The sequence below is a fragment of the Mytilus trossulus genome, chromosome 7, assembly GCF_036588685.1.
Source record: "Mytilus trossulus isolate FHL-02 chromosome 7, PNRI_Mtr1.1.1.hap1, whole genome shotgun sequence".
Lineage (NCBI taxonomy): Eukaryota > Metazoa > Mollusca > Bivalvia > Mytilida > Mytilidae > Mytilus > Mytilus trossulus.
This window is the reverse complement of record NC_086379.1, coordinates 47976519-47995137: the sequence shown is the minus strand read 5'-3', so window position 1 is coordinate 47995137 and position 18619 is coordinate 47976519. Positions and strand designations below refer to the sequence as shown.

Here is an 18619-nt window from a genome sequence, read left to right as displayed (position 1 = left end):
AAGACCAATGAACCATGAAAATGAGGTCAAGGTCAGATGAACCATGCCAGGCAGACATGTACAGTTAACAATGCTTCCATACAATAAATATAGTTGACCTATTACTTAAAGTTTAAGAAAAATAGACCAAAACACAAAAACTTAACACTGCAATGAACCGTGAAATTGAGGTCATGGTCAAATAAAACCTGTGGGACTGACATTTAGATCATAATATATTTCAGTACACCAAACATACTTGACCTTTGGCATATAATATTAGATAAAAAGACCAAAACTTAAAAAAATAACTTTGACCACTGAACCATGAAAATGAGGTCAAGGTCAGATGACATCTGCCCCCTAGACATGTACACCTTACAATCATTCCATACAACAAATATACATGTAGTAGACCTATTGCATAAACTATGAGAAAAACAGACCAAAACACAAAAACCTAACTATAACCACTGAACCATGAAAATGAGGTCAAGGTCAGGTGACACCTACCAGTTGGACATGTACACCTTACAGTCCTTCCATACACCAAATATACTAGCCCTATTGCTATTAGTATCTGAGATATGGACTTGACCACCAAAAGTTAACCTTGTTCACTGATCCATGAAATGAGGTCGAAGTAAAGTGAAAACTGTCTGACGGGCATGAGGACCTTGCAAGGTACGCACATACCAAATATAGTTATCCTATTACTTATAATAAGAGAGAATTCAACATTACAAAAATTCTGAACTTTTTTTCAAGTGGTCACTGAACCATGAAAATGAGGTCAAGGACATTGGACATGTGACTGACGGAAACTTCGTAACATGAAGCATCCAGGTCTTTCACCTTCTAAAATATAAACCTTTTAAGAAGTGAGCTAACACCACCGCCGCCGGATCACTATCCCTATGTCAAGCTTTCTGCAACAAAAGTTGCAGGCTGGACAAAAACAGACCAAAACACCAAAACTTGACTATAACCGCTGAACCATGAAAATGAGGTCAAGGTCAGATGACACCTGCAAGTTGTACATGTACACGTTACAGTCCTCTTTTAGACCTATTGCTTATAGTATCTGAGATGGACTTGACCATGAATATTTAAACTTTGACAACATTATCAATGAAACTGACATCATGGTCATATAAAACCTGCCAAAAAGAGATGTCTTACAATCATTCTAAACAACAAATATAGTTCACCCAATACTCATAAGAGAAATTCTTATTTTGAAGCAGTTGCTGAACCATGAAAATAAGTTAAAAAGTTAATAGAATGCCAGTCAGAAATATTGCATTTTAAGGCATCTGTATACAAGGTATGAAGCATCCATGTCTTCTACATTTTGAAATATAAATCCATATACAAATAATTGATTCCATTGTCAATGCTGCTGGATAAAAATTCCTATGTATTGTAGCCCTTGACCTTTAGGAGGCAACAGATTCGCCCAAATTCAGATTAATATGACAAGGCAATAAGCTAATTATTTCGATGTGCATTAACTCTTTAAAAATGTCTTTAGGGGTCTATGACAAAGAGCAGGGTATCTCAATAAAATGTCATGTAAACATGTTAAGATTTCTACAAATATTTAGCAGTCATAAATAAATCAAACAATTTGTAGTTTAATCTTAAGTTAACGTTGTTATAACATATTTCTATACTGAAAAAACATATAAAATCCCTTTCAATAGTAAGCAGATTATCAATGTCAATGTTGCAAACATTTCAACACCTTAAAATGAAAAAGAGGTTTCTAAGTGTTATGTCATAAACATCAGAAAAATATTCAAGTTGGACATCAAGAGGACGTTTGGGGCAAATTTTGATTCCTGCTTACTTCATGATATAGGAAAAATAAAATTGAGAATGAAAATGCAAAATGTGTCAAAGACACAACAATCTGACCAAAGAGTAGAAAACAGACAAAGGCCACAAATGGGTCTTGAACACTGCAAGAAAATCCCGAACCCAGAGGCATGCTTCAGCAGGCCCCTCAACAAAAATGGGTGCAAGTTCAGTGATAATTGTTCATACTAAACACAGCAAAATATATATGAACTTACATTAAGATTTTTTTACTATTTTTAATGCATAAATTCATAATATCACAGATATAGTCTTCGTCTCACCATTTTATTGTCAATGCATTAGTCATTTTTTCTACTTCATGATATTGAGTATGAAGCAACTTTCTACTTTTCTCTGACCCAACTTCACCTAACCATTCATTATATACATCGACCACAGTCTTTAAGCTATCAGGCAAACTATTGCCTATTGAATTATATGTTGCTGTTACACGATCTACAAGTTCTTTTGGTGTTTCCTCGCCCTCAGGTCTGATTTGCCCACCACCATTATTGCAACCTGAGGGACAAGCCATTATTTCCACAAAGTGGTATGTGCACTTTCCTCGTTTTATCTTTTGAACAATGTTCTGAATATTTCTAAACCCATAAGCTAATGCCATTTTGATGACTGGCTGTCCTGGTACTTCTAAAGTGACTTCTTGGAAATCTTGGTTCCTGAAATTTGTAATAAAGGTAATCAATTAAAATGCTGCCTCAAAATGATACATGTATGTGTCATAACTAGTATTTAAAGTATAAAACAATCCTAAATTTTCTGTTAACTGCTAAAAAGACAAAAAATATGAATTTCATCTTTTAAAAAAGTTGTATAATACCCTTATATTCTTTCCGTTTGATAGGTGTTAAAGTAGAAAAATCCATATGGTAGGATAATTCTTGACAGAATTTATCATACAATGGAGAAGATCAAGATTAGGGAAGCTTAAGTAGTGGGCTATACATGTAATATCAAAAGTATCACCTTAAGACTTTATAATTTATTTGTGTGACATCCTGTCCAAATAAATTATGTGCAGTATACTTGAGTATATGTTCTAAATAACCTCCTGATCCTCCTCCAGCATGGTTTAATAACTGTCCTTCATGTATCTGGGTAAATCTGAAATATTGGAAACATTTGTTTTTATTATAAATTATCCAATACAGTAAGTAAGTAAGTGATTAGTTTATTACAGTGTCACAATCTAACATTATACATAATATATTATACATCAGATAAAAACAGCATAAAAATATATTAGATTCCTGCCTTAAAAGACATATGAGACACTTTTACCTCATGCTCATTAAATGCATACACAATTTAAAACATTTTCCAAAAGTAAAATATCTTAAAATACGAAACAATTACTTTGTAGATCAACAATTTTTAGCTTAAAAGAACAAAAAGTGTAGAATTGATTTAAAATCTTAAAATAATATGCTAATAAATAATAATTAAAGATTTAAGTTCTTTAAAAGTTATAAATTTATCTTTCTCCTCTTAAACATCAAATGCAATGTTTTAGCTAAAAAAAAAAAATTTCATCACAGCTCATAATATAATTAAATTTCTCTTCTACACTCAACATAATAAAAACATAGTTTGATAAAAAGGGTGAATTTAAAAGTTCCTCTCTCAAGTCCGAATAAAAATTACAGTTCATTAAAAAATGTTGTTCTGTTTCAATCGTATTTCCACCACAAAACTGACAAATTCTTTCATTTAAAGGTGTAACTGGCTTGGTGTAACGTCCTGTTTCAATGGCGAGTGGTAAGGAGCCACAACGAAAGTTTGATAAAGTTCTACGGTAGTCTCTAAACTTGACGGATTTCACATAACTGCTTGGATGAAGATAACTTTTATACTGTCTGAAAGTTCTAAGTTTATTTCCATTTTCACAGTTTCGATCGTTATGCACATCATGTAGCCAATTATCAGCATCCAAAGTGTTTAACTTGTCTTTTACAATATTAACTTTTTGTTGGATTGTCATATTATGAGCGTTTATCAACGTTGGTACTTGCATGTGCTCTTTATTTGCAAACTAAATATTATTCAAAATGAGATCAAAGTCTTTAAATTTTTCATGAAAATGTGTTGTAGGGATTTAAAATGATGACACAACTACATCTATTCTGACATCAAGGATCATTAACTACCTTTATTCCTTATTTAAATTATCTAAAGCAAAATATCTAAAATTCATACTTCAAATTTCAGTGAAAATATTAAAGGTCAATTAACCATGTTAACCCCCTTAATGCACAGCACCTTCCTTTATTCAATATGTAGAATTTAAGGTTGATACTTAGTTTTTCTATAAAATTAAGCATTAATAGTTAGTCTTATTTGCATAAGAAAGGCAACGATAACAACAACTATTCAGCCATTACTTTTTATGTACAAGAACGTATATCCGCCCAAGGCGACGTCACTGACAATACTACGTCGACAATATACATGTACAATAGTTGGAACGTTATGTTCCCGCGATAATCTCAACAAGCAAGAATACTCACATATTATCAATTTCAGCTGGTTCAACATCATTCAGAGATATTCCTTCCTGCTGCAACATTGTATCAACTTCAACTAAAATGAGCAACAATGTATATTTATATCATTTATATTGTTTATAAATATATATACTATGTATATGTATACATATATTATGTTTATGTATATACAAGTCTAAATTGAAAACTACGTTCAAACCTATGATTGCGTTGGATAAAAACCGCAATTTTTATACGTGTGCATGTAAAACAAATATTGTTGTAGAAGGGTCTAAAACAGCACAAACAACATTTTCCAAAAGACCAAAAAAGTGAAAAAGTATATTTAAATAAAACACATTTGACTAACAGGTCGAACAACTGATGTTCTTTAACCCTGCTGACTGCCATTGGCAATTGCCAAATAAAATTGATCACAAGATGTTACAAAATGGAGGATCTTAATATAAATTTAATACTAAACAGAAAACAAATTTTAACTTGTGGCCACGATGTTATGCCACGGTGTCAATATTTTTTAGTACACCAGATGTTTATGTATATATATACATAAAAAAAGTCATCACATCATATATTTTTTTATAGATATATATGAAGATTGAGCGTATAAATATTTTTTTTAATTGTTGTTCTGGTGAAGTTTTATGCCTCCATCGATTAGTTTTAAAAATAAAAAGCATTTTTCTTGTCTAAGGATTATTTTTAAATATTGATTTTTAAAAAGAAAAGTATGTTTGTATATGTACAACTACAAATAATAATAAACTCATATTTCATAGTTTATCCATTTCAAAGAACATGCAAAGGTGATGACATTGCAATTCATCAACCACTATTTAAAAAACTATTATATGAGAGTTTACCAGAAAACATATACAGTTTGGAATTTCCAAAGAAAATATATACCCATAGTATGGGTCCCATACATAAAATGGAAAAAGGTACACAGTTAAAATACCTGAGGTTATGACACAATCTACATCTCTTGTACTATAGATGTCATTATAGAAATCTGATCTTGATGCTTCTAGTTTCTTATCAAAGCATGGCATGACTGTCACATGATAGATCAGGTTTGCTGGTACCCCTCTACTGGTTGCCATGTAATCTTTGACTAGAGAACCCATAATTTGCTGTGGAGATTTAGTTGTACTGATGTATGGTAGGATGTAATGTCCATGTGTTTTCTCTGCATAACAAATCCAACCTGAAGTTTGTCATAAAAATATATTCATAATTCCATTTACATTGTACATGAAATAGTACTATTAAAATTTACATGTTGTTTAATGAACATGTCATTCTTCCCATCCTTATGGAATAATCTGATTATTAACAATGGACAGCAGTATTCGTCTGTTAGTATTGTAGTTGATATTATTGATAAGACATTCTAAATGGAATGTTATATTAAATTTTCAATATACTTTTTAATGATATGAAAGTATAATATACTATTTTTTCATGATCATATAATGTGTATAACAGTGAGCCTAATGATACCACTGGTAAATCTTACTATTAACCAACGATAATATAAATTGTGTCTTATTTTGAATTATAACTTAGATGATATTAACCTGGACAAGCAGACGACAACATTGGTAAAGCTGTTTTGTTTGTTTCTGATTCCTTATATCTTTGTACAAATTCTCTGCAACTCTCTAACAAACTGAAGTTCCTAGAAAATGTGGTATCAAAAACATAGTGCACACCTGAAAATATAAATGATCAAAACATTGAAAATTAACATATTTGCATGCATATGCAATGTAGTACACAAAACCATATTTTTTTCTTTGTTGAACAAGTTGATATTTTCTGTGTACATGTGCTGGAATAAACAGACTACTCTGAATGCATGTTTTCAATTTTATTACACTTTCCTAGCAGATAAACATTACATTGCCTAAATATTGTTCAACTCAGTGTACAATTGCAAAACCCACCTGTTGTCAAGAGAATTGATTTATTTCAAATGACCCCTTAATAAAATTTGGACACTTGTATGATATTTACTTTAGCAAAACCCATTTAGACTTGCATCATGACGTTATAGGGTACTAAATTCAAATTTGTTTTGGGAATTTTAATCATATTATTATATTCCTAAATTTCATTACCAAATACGGGTTTTGAGCTGTCCTTTGTTAAATTTGCTTGTCTCAATTCATTTTTTCTTGTGAAGAAAATGATTTATAATTTATAGATAATTACCTATTTTCTTGAAGAATCCTGTCAGTTTGGCAGCAGTTTCTTGTACAGATAGTTTATACTTGGCAGCTAATGAGGCTCTACACTGGGGAGCTATTGACACAACTACTAACTTCTGCTGCTCAGCTTGTCCAGTCTAAAATAATGATGTCATACAAATATCATATAATCATCAACGTGTAAAAGCAAAAACAAGTGATGTATTTGGATAGAGATAAACGTCTGCACAAATCAGAAATCAGTCCCATAGCTACTTGTAGATCACACTGTACACTTTATCATAAAATTTGGTTTCTGTACACAGTGGTGGATTTTTGATTTGTTTCATTAAAGCATATGATTTTCTTTTAGCAGCAATTCTTATAAAAAAAAGAATTACAACTATCTGCCATCTTAAGGTAAAAAAGATTTGTCTTTGAAAGAATGAAGTTTCTTTAATATGCAAATGATGTAAAAATGGCATTTTTACTGCTAAATATATCAAATCTTTCTTTAAATAATGCATGCAATGTGTGTTGTAAATAATTTGTTAGCCTCTTTTTTTTTTACACTTCTTCAATATCAAAAATATACAAATGTTTTAAAGGGAGATAATCTTACAAATAATATTACATTTGAAATGCAATATATCATCATAACACCTAACACAGTATCTATTAATTCAAATATTGCATTGTGTATTAAATCATTTTAAGCACATTACACTTCTATTAATTTTTTTAAATACAAATATTTGAAAAAAAAATATACATAACTTTTGATTCTCATATGAAAGACAGGAGTTATCTCCCATTCTTTGTGTTATACAGTTTAAACAATCATTCAATAAACTGACATACAATTGACCTTTAACTTAAAGTATCCGAGAAACTGACCTAATCATGAAATCTTAAAGTTGATCACTTACATGTAACTGTGACCAGGTAAGCATTTAATTGGCATATGTATGTTTTGAAATAATTCTGCATATAATATATATCATATAGTTGACCTACATGACCTATTACTTATATTAAATGGAAATAAGACCTGATAAAAAAAATCATTTTTGTGCTGTCATTCATCCATTGAAAATTAGGTAAAGGACTAGACAAATTGGAATATGTCTGTAGTCTTTGAGCTAATGTTCAGGCAACCAAGCATCTGTATTCAAAATACCAATTATCCGATTATTAGCCTTCTAAAATATTCATCTTTATACTAAAAGAAGCTAGAATAGCTGTGTAATACTTCTCATTAGTTTCAGGCAAAATAATGTTTTTACCTCCTGCAATCTCAAATTTTCTTTGAGTACTTTATAAAGTTCCTCTTGACTTTGTTGAGTTATGAGTACACTCTCTGCTGATGTAATACACCCACTACAAGCCAAACAGTCATTCAATGTGATCTTTGCCTTCTCTAGTCTGGTCTCCTGTCCTTCATCATTAACAGACAGATAAGAACCATCATCTTCAATTCTTATTTTACCAACTTTACCAGGTTTTCTGTCAATTTTAACTGGTTTGATACATTCCTAGAATAAATGAGGTAAATAAATATTTAAAGGGAAAAAACTCAACTGTCTCATTGATATGACAGTACGCAATGGAATTTGTTTCTGCACACTACATCATTATTACATCTCAGGGTTTCCGCTGGCGGTAGCCATTTTCGCAATTTGCGAAAAAATAATAATTGTGGCGATTAAAATTTGTCATTGGCGAAAGAATTTGGCGAAAGAAATATATAAAACGATTTATTTTCAGCCATCTTGTTTGTTTACTTCTTTCGGGTTTCTCTGACTTAACCGATCAGACAATACTCGGAATTCACCTTGAACTCGTTAAAATTTTGACAGAAAATCAATAATCAGCTGATTGCATTCATAGCTATCGACATCAAAGGACTAATTAATAAAGGTGTTGATTGTATGATATGACAAAATGAAATGGTTAAAAGTGATAAGATGCTTCGATTTGTTGTAAAAACACTTCTTATTTAGGGGGGGCTGGAAAAAAAGGAAAATTTTAAAAGAAAAATATATTTGTGTTTGCGAAAAAAATAATAAAGTGGCGAAAAATATATTGTTTTGGCGAAAGAGGTGGCGAAATAAATAATTGACACAGGGGAAACCCTGCATCTGATAGTATCATTATAATATCTTGTCTTTCACATGGTCACCTGTTCAGCATACATGTATTTATTTGATTATGACTTGCCCAAACTATCGACTATACAACTAGTTTCTTAATTGATATGTGTGTATATTAGAATATGATATACATGTAGTCATGATAGTGACTGTAAAAATTCCTTTGCAGGTTTATTGTACACATGGTACATATATATACAAATGTATTTAATTAAATTTTGGCAGCTTGGTAATACTGAGTATTGAATACCAAAATGATAGATTGACTAACATGACTAATAGTTTTCCTGGTAGAATGTATTGCATTTTTCAAGAAATAATATCTTTATTAGGAGCGCCTCCCTAAATTTTCATATTAATCAAAATCAATCGAAATTGAAATACTTTTTGAATGTTTGAGTTTATAGATATATAAAATTCCTCCGAGCATCTGTAGGCTATGTATATAGGTATGAGCAAGAGCGCATTTCTAATGCTAACACTTTTGGCTAATCTTGTTTTTAATCATGAATCTGGGTCCGCTCGCGCCATTCATGTTCGCGCCAAATCACTTTCTCATCCTACACGTTCGCACTCAAAGTCTGTTTGCATCCTTCATATTCCCCCCAATTTTTATTGGTTTTGTGTTTAAAAACTTTGTAATAACTTTAATCAAGTTTTGGCAAGTGAATTACTATTAGTATATTTGTTGTCATCATGTCAGTCTGAGTCTCAAAATATTAAAGTGAGACAACGTTTTTTTTTTTTAATTGTTTAATTACAAAAGGGCCAAGCTGTTTCAAACAATTATCTTATATGTTTTCCTTTCAAATTTTCAATGTTTTACTCATACTAAGATAAACATGCTAAATACATGCAGTATATTTACATCAAAGCAATTTAAAAGAACAATCATGATTTTTTAATTATTCAACTGGATTTTGATTTAAAATTGGGTGCAAACATGTAGGTTGCGAAAGGGCATGGTGTAGGGTGTGAAAGTGTATAGAAGTATTTACACTTGTATGCAAATTTGTACGCCATTACGTAAAATCACACAGGTTCCCGTAAACTTTGACATCATAATTTAAAATATTTGACGTCACAATCTAAAAGTGGTTGTTGCTTGATGTCAAAAGGTGTTTCCGAGTAGATCTCAGGTCATTCGGAGGCAAGTTTAAGCTAAATACCAAAAGTGTAATTACGTTTATTGGGCGCGATCGGACCTGATACCGGCCATCATTCTACCACATCTGTATCGTTAGTAAATCCAACCAGTACTTCCATACAAAAAAAATCACCCTTAGGGTTGTACTTTGAAAGTTAAACTACAGAAATAAGTTTGTCTTTATAAGGTTAATTTTTTCGTACTAGATTTTGACCCTTAGTGGAAATTAAAAATACTAAAAAAACAATATATCGGGAGCAAGTCTTTTACAACTATCGCATAAAACATGTCTACAAAGTAACAAAAGTATTGTTTAGACTACACAATGTTATGTTCAACCTGTGAAGGTGTGATAAAATCGTTCAAATCTGTCAGCTGAAGGGCTCCACTGAAGTTAGAAGCCATGATTCTTAATAAATTGAGCGACCAATTACAATCGTCGAGACGAACTCGGCAGCTAATCAAAATATTTGTGACAAGTGTGTTCGGTCATATTTATTTACTTCCGGTAAAACTTTTTAGCAAACCAACTTGAGATATATATTTTTTTAAGATGATTTCTTGATTAATAGATGTTGTCATCTTTCATTTTTGGTTTAAAATGAACGGATCAAACACAAATAATGATCCAATTATACTAGCAACTGCAGGATATGATCATACAGTCAGATTTTGGCAGGCTTACAGTGGAATTTGTCTGAGAACTGTGCAACATCCAGATTCTGTATCCATCAACAACAAAACTTATCATAAATTACACTAAGCCAATTCTTATTAATATGTTCGACTCAGTACAGCATCCTATATGTTCTAAGCGTTCCATCTATATCCATGGCAGGTGCACCACGAAGTGTTGGAGTTTTGGATACACTTTTTTCACTGGCCATTTAAATTTTTATATCACACCTGAACTAAGTCATTACCCCAGGATTCTGTCTGTTATATATAATCACTATAACCGAAAAGGAAAATTATATTAAATATCTTAAATGATTACATTTCATATGTGTATGTACACGACCCTTTACTACATGTAGCAATTTTTAATAATCTGCTTGTAAAGTTCACAAAAAATTCCCAAATTGGAATTGCTCAATCATTATTACTGATTAAAAAAATAATGTCATTTAAAAGTAACTAGGTTTTTTGTAGTAACATGGTTCTACTCTGAGGTAGTCTGTAGCAAAGACCTCCAGGTGTACATTCAATTTCAGAAATGATGGATTCATTTGGGAATTCCTTGGACAAGCAATCATTAATAACTTTGAGTTGTAAATCATCATGAAAATATTTCATCAACACTGTCATTTAACTTCACTTGCATAGTATTTAAGAAATTCTCTTTTTGACACTCAATTTTTTAAAGTAGGAACAATAATAAATAAAATGTTTAATGTCCTCACTTTCTTTGCAACAAAAATTACATGACTTACATGTTGATGTAGTTCCATCTGACAGATCTGTTGAACTGAGCTCTATAATATTGTAAGGTGTATATGATTCTTGCTTTCATACAAGTCATAGTAAAAGGTCCTAGACATAATGGGTTATTCCTTGAATAATATTATTAAGGAGGCCCGCGGGTATAAGATTTTCAGAAAAAAAATGAACTTTTATATTGCATAACAAATTCTATTAAATACCTTCAGTAGTTGTTACTTTATCATATGGTACAAAAATTATTCCAAAAAATCAATTCGTGTTCACCCCAGGTGACTTTTAAAATGTCGATATCATTGATAAAGCTCTAAATTATCTCCCTTTGGTAAAAAAAAGCCATTTTTTGGCTTTAAAATAGAAATATCTTTTTTAATTCATCGGTGACCTATATTTTTTATTGTTGTTTTCGAATAAGCTGTACACAAACTAAATAATCGTAAAATTTAAGCGATTTCTGTAATTTTGTTCTTTTTTTATTTCGATATTACCGCTATTTCTCCTATTAGTTCAACAGAAAAAAAGTACATTAACAAAAATGTACGCTTCTTTCGACGGCAGATTGTGAGCGTAAATGAACGGTGACCCCATTTTTTTATTTCATTTTTCTATTATGGATAAGATAAAGTTCATTTACAGAAAAATATAGAGAAATCCTATATTAAATAAAAAAAATCATTTAGACCCGCGAGCCCCCTTAACATTAAAACTTTAGAGAGGTTTTTTTAGCTTTACTTTTGTTTTAGGTAAATCAATCCAATAGGCATGATAGGAAGAGATAGTTTTTTCTTACAATACTTTTTCCATTCAATCTCTAGGTGGTGTTTTAATAATAAGATCATGTGGTGAAGGAAACTTTACTGTTTAGTGTTTGAATATGTTGACTTAACAATTTTACAAACCAACTTTCTGAATCACGGGCATTACAGCCCCATTCCAAAGCTATACATAGTCTTTTAAAAATAAAGATGGTCATATATCATGTATAATTTAGTGTAATTTTGATCTGCCTGTGTTTTTCCTTAATTTGTTTTCTAGCAAGTGAATGCTTTGGAAATAACTCCAGACAAGCAATTGATTGCTGCAGCTGGTGAGTATTATTTAGATCTGCATGTACATTGTACAAGTATTGAATAGTACATCCTAAACATAATCATTTATATGACTTAAAAACCAGTACTGCAGTAGTAAGTAATTTTCAAAGAGATGCAATAGATTTATATTTCTGTATCTGGAGTTGGAGTACAAGTGATACAGTGATGTATAAGCAATTAAGGGGGCTCGCAGGTCGAAATGATTTTTTTTATTTAATATAGGATTTTGCTATATTTTTCTATAAATGAACTTTATCTTATCCTTAATAGAAAAATGAAATAAAAAAATGGGGTCACCGTTCATTTACGCTCACAATCTGACTTAGAAAGAAGCATACATTTTTGTTAATGTCCTTTTTTTCTGTTGAACTAATAGGAGAAATAACTTTAATATCGAAATAAAAAAAGAACTTAATCACAGAAATCGCTTAAATTTTTCAATTATTTAGTTTATGTACAGCTTATTCCAAAACAAGAATAAAAAATATAGGTCACCAATGAGTTAAAAAAGATATTTCAATTTTAATGCCAAAAAAATGGCATTTTTGCACCAAGGGGAGATAATTTTGAACTTTTTCAATGATATCTACATTGTAAAAGTCACCTGGGGTCGATATAAATTGATTTTTTGGAATGATTTTTGTACCATATGATAAAGTAACAACTACTAAAGATAATTAATTCAATTTGTAATGTGAAATAAAGTTTATTTTTTTCTGAAAATTTTATACCTGTGAGCCTCCTTAAATGTCATTTACCGATATTTCTGATAATTCTTTATTTTCCTGAATTGCTAGAATGGTTGATTGCCATAATTGTTTGATTCTTGATTCCAAAGGCAATATGTATGCAATTTCTGACTAAAATATTTTTTTAAATAAGCCAATTTATCATGATTATGGGATTCAATATCATTATATGCAGGAAATCTGGGGTTTTTTGCAGGAATTATTTTCTCATCCACCAGAAAACAAAACCGTATTGGATATTTTGAAAGAGGCAGCTCAGTTAGTTGCAGCCTCTAACTTTTTGAGGCGCTATTCAATATGAAAAGAGGGGCATTCTCCCAAAATGTGACATATGCAAATAGGCTGATTTCGTTGTCTAGACATGCTAGATATTAGTTAAAATCTTTATTGTAAAAGTTTTTGAAAACTGAACAAAATTGTATCTTAGTCATATATAAAATGAAATGTCTACTTAGTATGATGATCTGCATGATATATTACAAAAAAAAAAGAGATCATTTTAAAAAATAAATATATATTTATAGGTTACCAGCACATTCGTATGTATGATTTGAATTCAAATAATCCAAACCCTGTGATTAACTATGATGGAATATCAAAGAATGTTACTGGACTAGGTTTCCATGAAGATGGCAAATGGATGTACACAGGAGGAGAAGACAATGCTGTAAGAATCTGGGACTTAAGGTACATTAAAAATATTACACTCTATATATAACATTTGTAATATATTCAGTTGAAACAAATTAATTTTTAAATTCTCTCAGGCAAATTACAACACAATTAAAGAAAGATATTTACACATAGCTTTATGTTATCTGAATGATGAGGTTGTAAAAATCAGCAATATAAAATTAAGCATTTTCAATAACATTTGCCAATACGATTGTACAAAGTAGCAAGACTGATGTGTTTTGTGCCTGAACTGTCTTATCATTTAATACACATAAAGCAAGTTCAATACAGTTCCACACAGATATATTATCATTAAAGTGGTGCACTGATAATCAAAACAAGATTTGTGACTTTTTTGTAGGTCAAGAAATTTACAGTGTCAAAGAATATTCCAAGTAAATGCTCCAACTAACTGTGTGTGCTTACATCCTAATCAGGTTTGTGTTTATAAAGGAAAAAGTACCACTAAGATAGTGACAATTTCACTTAATTCTATTAAATCTCAAATTCTAAATTAAACCAATTTATATTTTTTTAGTTGCCTCTAAGCAGGGCAAAGCCCTTTTGGTGGTTTTAATTACAAAAACTATGGGGTTTTCTTTGTTTTACAAGCCAACCAAAATAAATGTTAATTCAATTTTACAATTACCAGGTGCAATATTATTATATTTGAAATAACTCTGGATAAAACTTTTGTTGCTAACCGTACTTTTTAAGAAGTAACTGTTACTTGGTATTCCTGCTTGTTAATTATTTTCTTTTCTTTAGATATATGCTGTTTTTAGGAAAATACAAATAAAAATATTAAAATAGTTAAGATATATTTTTCAGGGAGAACTATTTATTGGAGACCAGAGTGGATCAATACATGTGTGGGACCTGAAAACAGATAATAATGAACAGTTGGTAAGTATAACTTATTTACTTTAGAATGTGATAGTTTATATATTTTAGGTTAAAAGTGCGGACTATACATGCCCAAATACGGTACTTTAGAATGTGATAGTTTATATATTAAAGGTTAAAAGTGTGGACTATACACGACCAAATATGGTACTTTAGAATGGAATAGTATATATTTGTTCTCAACATCTGGCTCAATTTTATAAATTTACGCTTTGACGTGTTTTAAGAAGGTTATATTACGGTGTAGCCCTGTAAATTTATTGTGATATTATGACAGCATTTAACTCTTAGAATCCTTGTCTGAAGGACAAATTAGGAGATTGTTAGGACAATAAAACATTCAGTTGATTGAAACTTAATGTATATCAAACATTGAATTTATAAAAAAAAAGATGAGCATTTTTGGAATCAATTATTCATTTTATAATAAATGTTGAACAAATCTGTTGTCACAGTGGAAAAATATGCACAAGAATGAAGTATTATAGTATTGAAACTTTGGATTTGGGAAATAAAGGATTTTGAAAGGATAGTACATCAGACAAAATTTACAAGGACAACACTAACAAAGCAAGGGAACTAGTACTGTTTCTTAAATGTCTTAAACAATGTTTATATGTGATTATTTGGAATCTTTTATGAAACTCTGGATTTGAAAACAAGACTTTTTTTGTTTACAGATACCAGAACAAGATGCCTCAATACAGTCTATCAGTATAGATCCCATGGGAACCATGATGGCTGCCGTGAATAACAAGGTATTTTGATTATAGACAGTACTTACTATTGATGTGTTTTTACTTCATATGCAAATATGCCTGAATTTGTGTGAAAGATGCCATGAGTTCTTAAATGCTATTATCATATATTTAGACTAAATAACATATGATTTTTACCGTCTGATAATAGCATTAAATTAAAGTATTTTCCATATTTTTTTCGAATTGGTGCTTAGCGGGCTGATATGAAAAGTTTATCACATGCTTCGATTGTTATCACATGCCTTTCCGTAGCGTTATCACATGGCATTCCGGTGATACTCGGCAAATTCCGGAAAATACACCTCAATGCTATGTTTTCAGTGAAAACCAGTACAAAGTAGTGTACAAAACAATTATTTGAATACTGGAAAGTGTATTGTGTAAAATAATAAAATTAACTTAAAAAAAAAAAAAAAAAAAAAAATATTTAATAAATTCTTTTTTTAAGTTTTTCTGAAACATAATTTAGAAAGTTACTATAAATAAGTTGACTTTTCAAAACAATGTACATTACGTATATTGTTGAATTTTTTATTTTTTTTTGTCGATTTGTCCATATTAAGGTGGTCCCTAACACTACAGGGAGATAACTCTGTAAAGTCAGCTAAACGTTTTAATTACGTTGCGTTGTAAAAGGAATATTAAGCTTCTCAATGATCAAAATTAGTGTTTGTCAAACTGCTATATGACCAGTGTAATTTTCCAGTGTAATTTTTCTGACAAACCGGTTGGTTATAATTTTTTGAAATTTTAATATTTTTGTTAAAGGGTCAAAGTAAATACTTTGACAAAATTTTATGAAAATTTAACCGAGCTAAATTAATTTTAGTGAACGTGTTGGGTACCACCTTAAAATGTGTTTTTTCTCTCCGTTGAGGCATATGATAGAAATATTTCATATTGAATGTATCAAATTTTGGGTCCGACGTCCGTGAACTTTTTCCTCTTTCTACTTCTTTTCTAGAACCACGTAAAATCATCAATATATGAATCTATTATTTTTCTCTACTGTTGAAGCATATGATAAAAAGATCATAACATGTCATTTTTCATATCGCATGTATTATCAGCCCTTGGTCAATATCAGCCCTCGAGCCATGCGGCTCTTGGGCTGATATTGAACCTAGGGCTGATAATACATGCGATATGAAAAATGCCATGTAATAATCTGATAATATCTACTAACTGACCAAATATGATGGTTTTATAAAAGTTATCTGGAAAAACTTGGGTTTTCTAATCAAAACATGCAGTGTATTGCATAAAGATTTTGAAATAAAAGTAAATTGGTTTTTCAAGCTTTTGATTTTCAAGGAATTTCAAAATACTATAAGACTCTCTGACATGAATATTGCATTTGAAAATTGCACTGTATCACAATGAATATTTATCACTTTAGACTAACATTATAATAAGAACTTTCATTTAGAAATCTGACAAAAAATGTCTGATACATACACATGGATTTAGTTAAAACAATATTTTATTCAAATAAATTGAATTGGATTAGGCAACAGGCATAGCCTATGTAAGCCCTTTACATATGGATTTGCATGAGTTATAATTTTTTTTAGAAAAGAATCTGATCTGTTTACAATATCACCTTTGTATTTTTTAAGCTGTTAACAATTAAAAAACTTCTTATTTTCCAGGGTAACTGTTATATTTGGAATTTGACTGGAGGCAAAGGAACAGAGCCCACTAAATTACATCCCAAATCAAAGTTTGAAGCCCACAGTAGATATGTTCTAAAGTGTTTATTTAGTCCAGATTCTACGTAAGTGATTGGTTATATCAAGTTACTCTTTCAACATTAGTCTATTTTGTTGTCAATAAAAGGAGATAAAAGAATATATCAATGAGATAGCGACCCAACAAAGGATTAATGTATCTTATAATAACCACTGTGAGGTTCCAGACTTGGAACAAATTTTATGTCATTTTTTTTTACGACAATGTCACATGTTTCTAAATAACACAAAAACATCATGAGATATGACAAAAGGTATATCACTAATGATGGTTCTGACCTAGGACAGGCACATAATATGTACATGTTTTGTAGTAGCTTTATTATGAATATTCATTTGTTTTAATAAGTTTAAACAGGTACTGCTGATATTTGTAAAAGATGATTTCTACTTTTATCAATTTTTTCATTATTCCAAAATAAAAAATTTAAGTACCTGTATATATGAAAATGAAATATGTTCTTCATTTGAAATAAAATTAGTTATTTTACATAGGTTATTAGCCACCACATCAGCTGATCAAACAGCCAAAATATGGCGGACAGCAGATCTGACATTAATGACAGAATTAAAAGAGACTGCACAGAGATGGGTCTGGGACTGTGCATTCAGTGGAGATTCACAGTATATCATCACAGGTAAATTAAACTCATTCATTCCTTTGTATGATTCTATTTATGTTTAATTAAAGAACTCTATACATGTATAATTAAAGGACAAGAATATGGAAGGGCTTTGAATAGGTCTAAAATTTCATTCAAGTTTATTTTTGGAATAGAAAACAAACTGTTATTTACATATTGAGCAACTAACCATCATAAAATAACAAAAACATATTCATATTTTAGTGTTTATGTGTACAAACTATCATTAGAGTTGTAATTTGGATTCTTGTGCTACATGATGACCGCTTAAAAATTTTAAATTAAAATTATGTTTTTTTTTTTTAATGTATTATCTATATACTTTCAGCATCATCAGATAACATGGCCAGATTATGGAGTGTAGATACTGGAGAGGTTAAGAAAGAATATAGTGGACATCAAAAAGCTGTTGTGTGTTTAGCATTTAGAGATGAAATAGTGCAATAAAATTTTCATTTCATGGTGTAACTTTATTAAAAGTAGTAATCACAATTGATAAGATTTTACTGATACCTTTCAAGTCTTTTACAATGGAATCAGTTAAAATAGTGTATGTAGATGGCCAAAAAGCTAATTGTTATAACAGTTCCCATAAACATACAATTTAAATTTAGTTGTACAGGGTACAGGGGTACTCATTCCTGTGTTAAAATATTTATGTAAAATTTAATATGTAGGCGGCACTTCTGTCAATAGAGACAATACAATTTCCCATATGAGCCTCTTATATAAAACTGTGCCACTTT

General features: G+C 30.4%; 2 protein-coding genes across 2 annotated transcripts; one reads left to right on the top strand and one right to left on the bottom strand.

The window, feature by feature from the left end:
* Positions 1-1596: 1596 nt before the first annotated feature.
* Positions 1597-10300, bottom strand: LOC134725189 (cytosolic Fe-S cluster assembly factor narfl-like). The gene is made up of 8 exons (XM_063588818.1): positions 10196-10300; positions 7843-8091; positions 6582-6714; positions 5945-6079; positions 5323-5571; positions 4368-4440; positions 2827-2964; positions 1597-2519 (listed from the first exon to the last, which is right to left on the bottom strand). Exons 1-8 carry the CDS (start codon positions 10259-10261, stop codon positions 2120-2122), a joined length of 1443 nt encoding a protein of 480 aa, XP_063444888.1. The 5' UTR covers positions 10262-10300; the 3' UTR covers positions 1597-2119.
* Positions 10301-10343: 43 nt separating this feature from the next.
* LOC134725191 (target of rapamycin complex subunit lst8-like) lies at positions 10344-18326 on the top strand. Its single transcript, XM_063588821.1, has 9 exons — positions 10344-10580; positions 12332-12383; positions 13661-13823; positions 14173-14248; positions 14643-14717; positions 15398-15475; positions 17131-17255; positions 17725-17867; positions 18202-18326. Exons 1-9 carry the CDS (start codon positions 10458-10460, stop codon positions 18318-18320), a joined length of 954 nt encoding a protein of 317 aa, XP_063444891.1. The 5' UTR covers positions 10344-10457; the 3' UTR covers positions 18321-18326.
* The last annotated feature ends 293 nt before the right edge of the window (positions 18327-18619 follow it).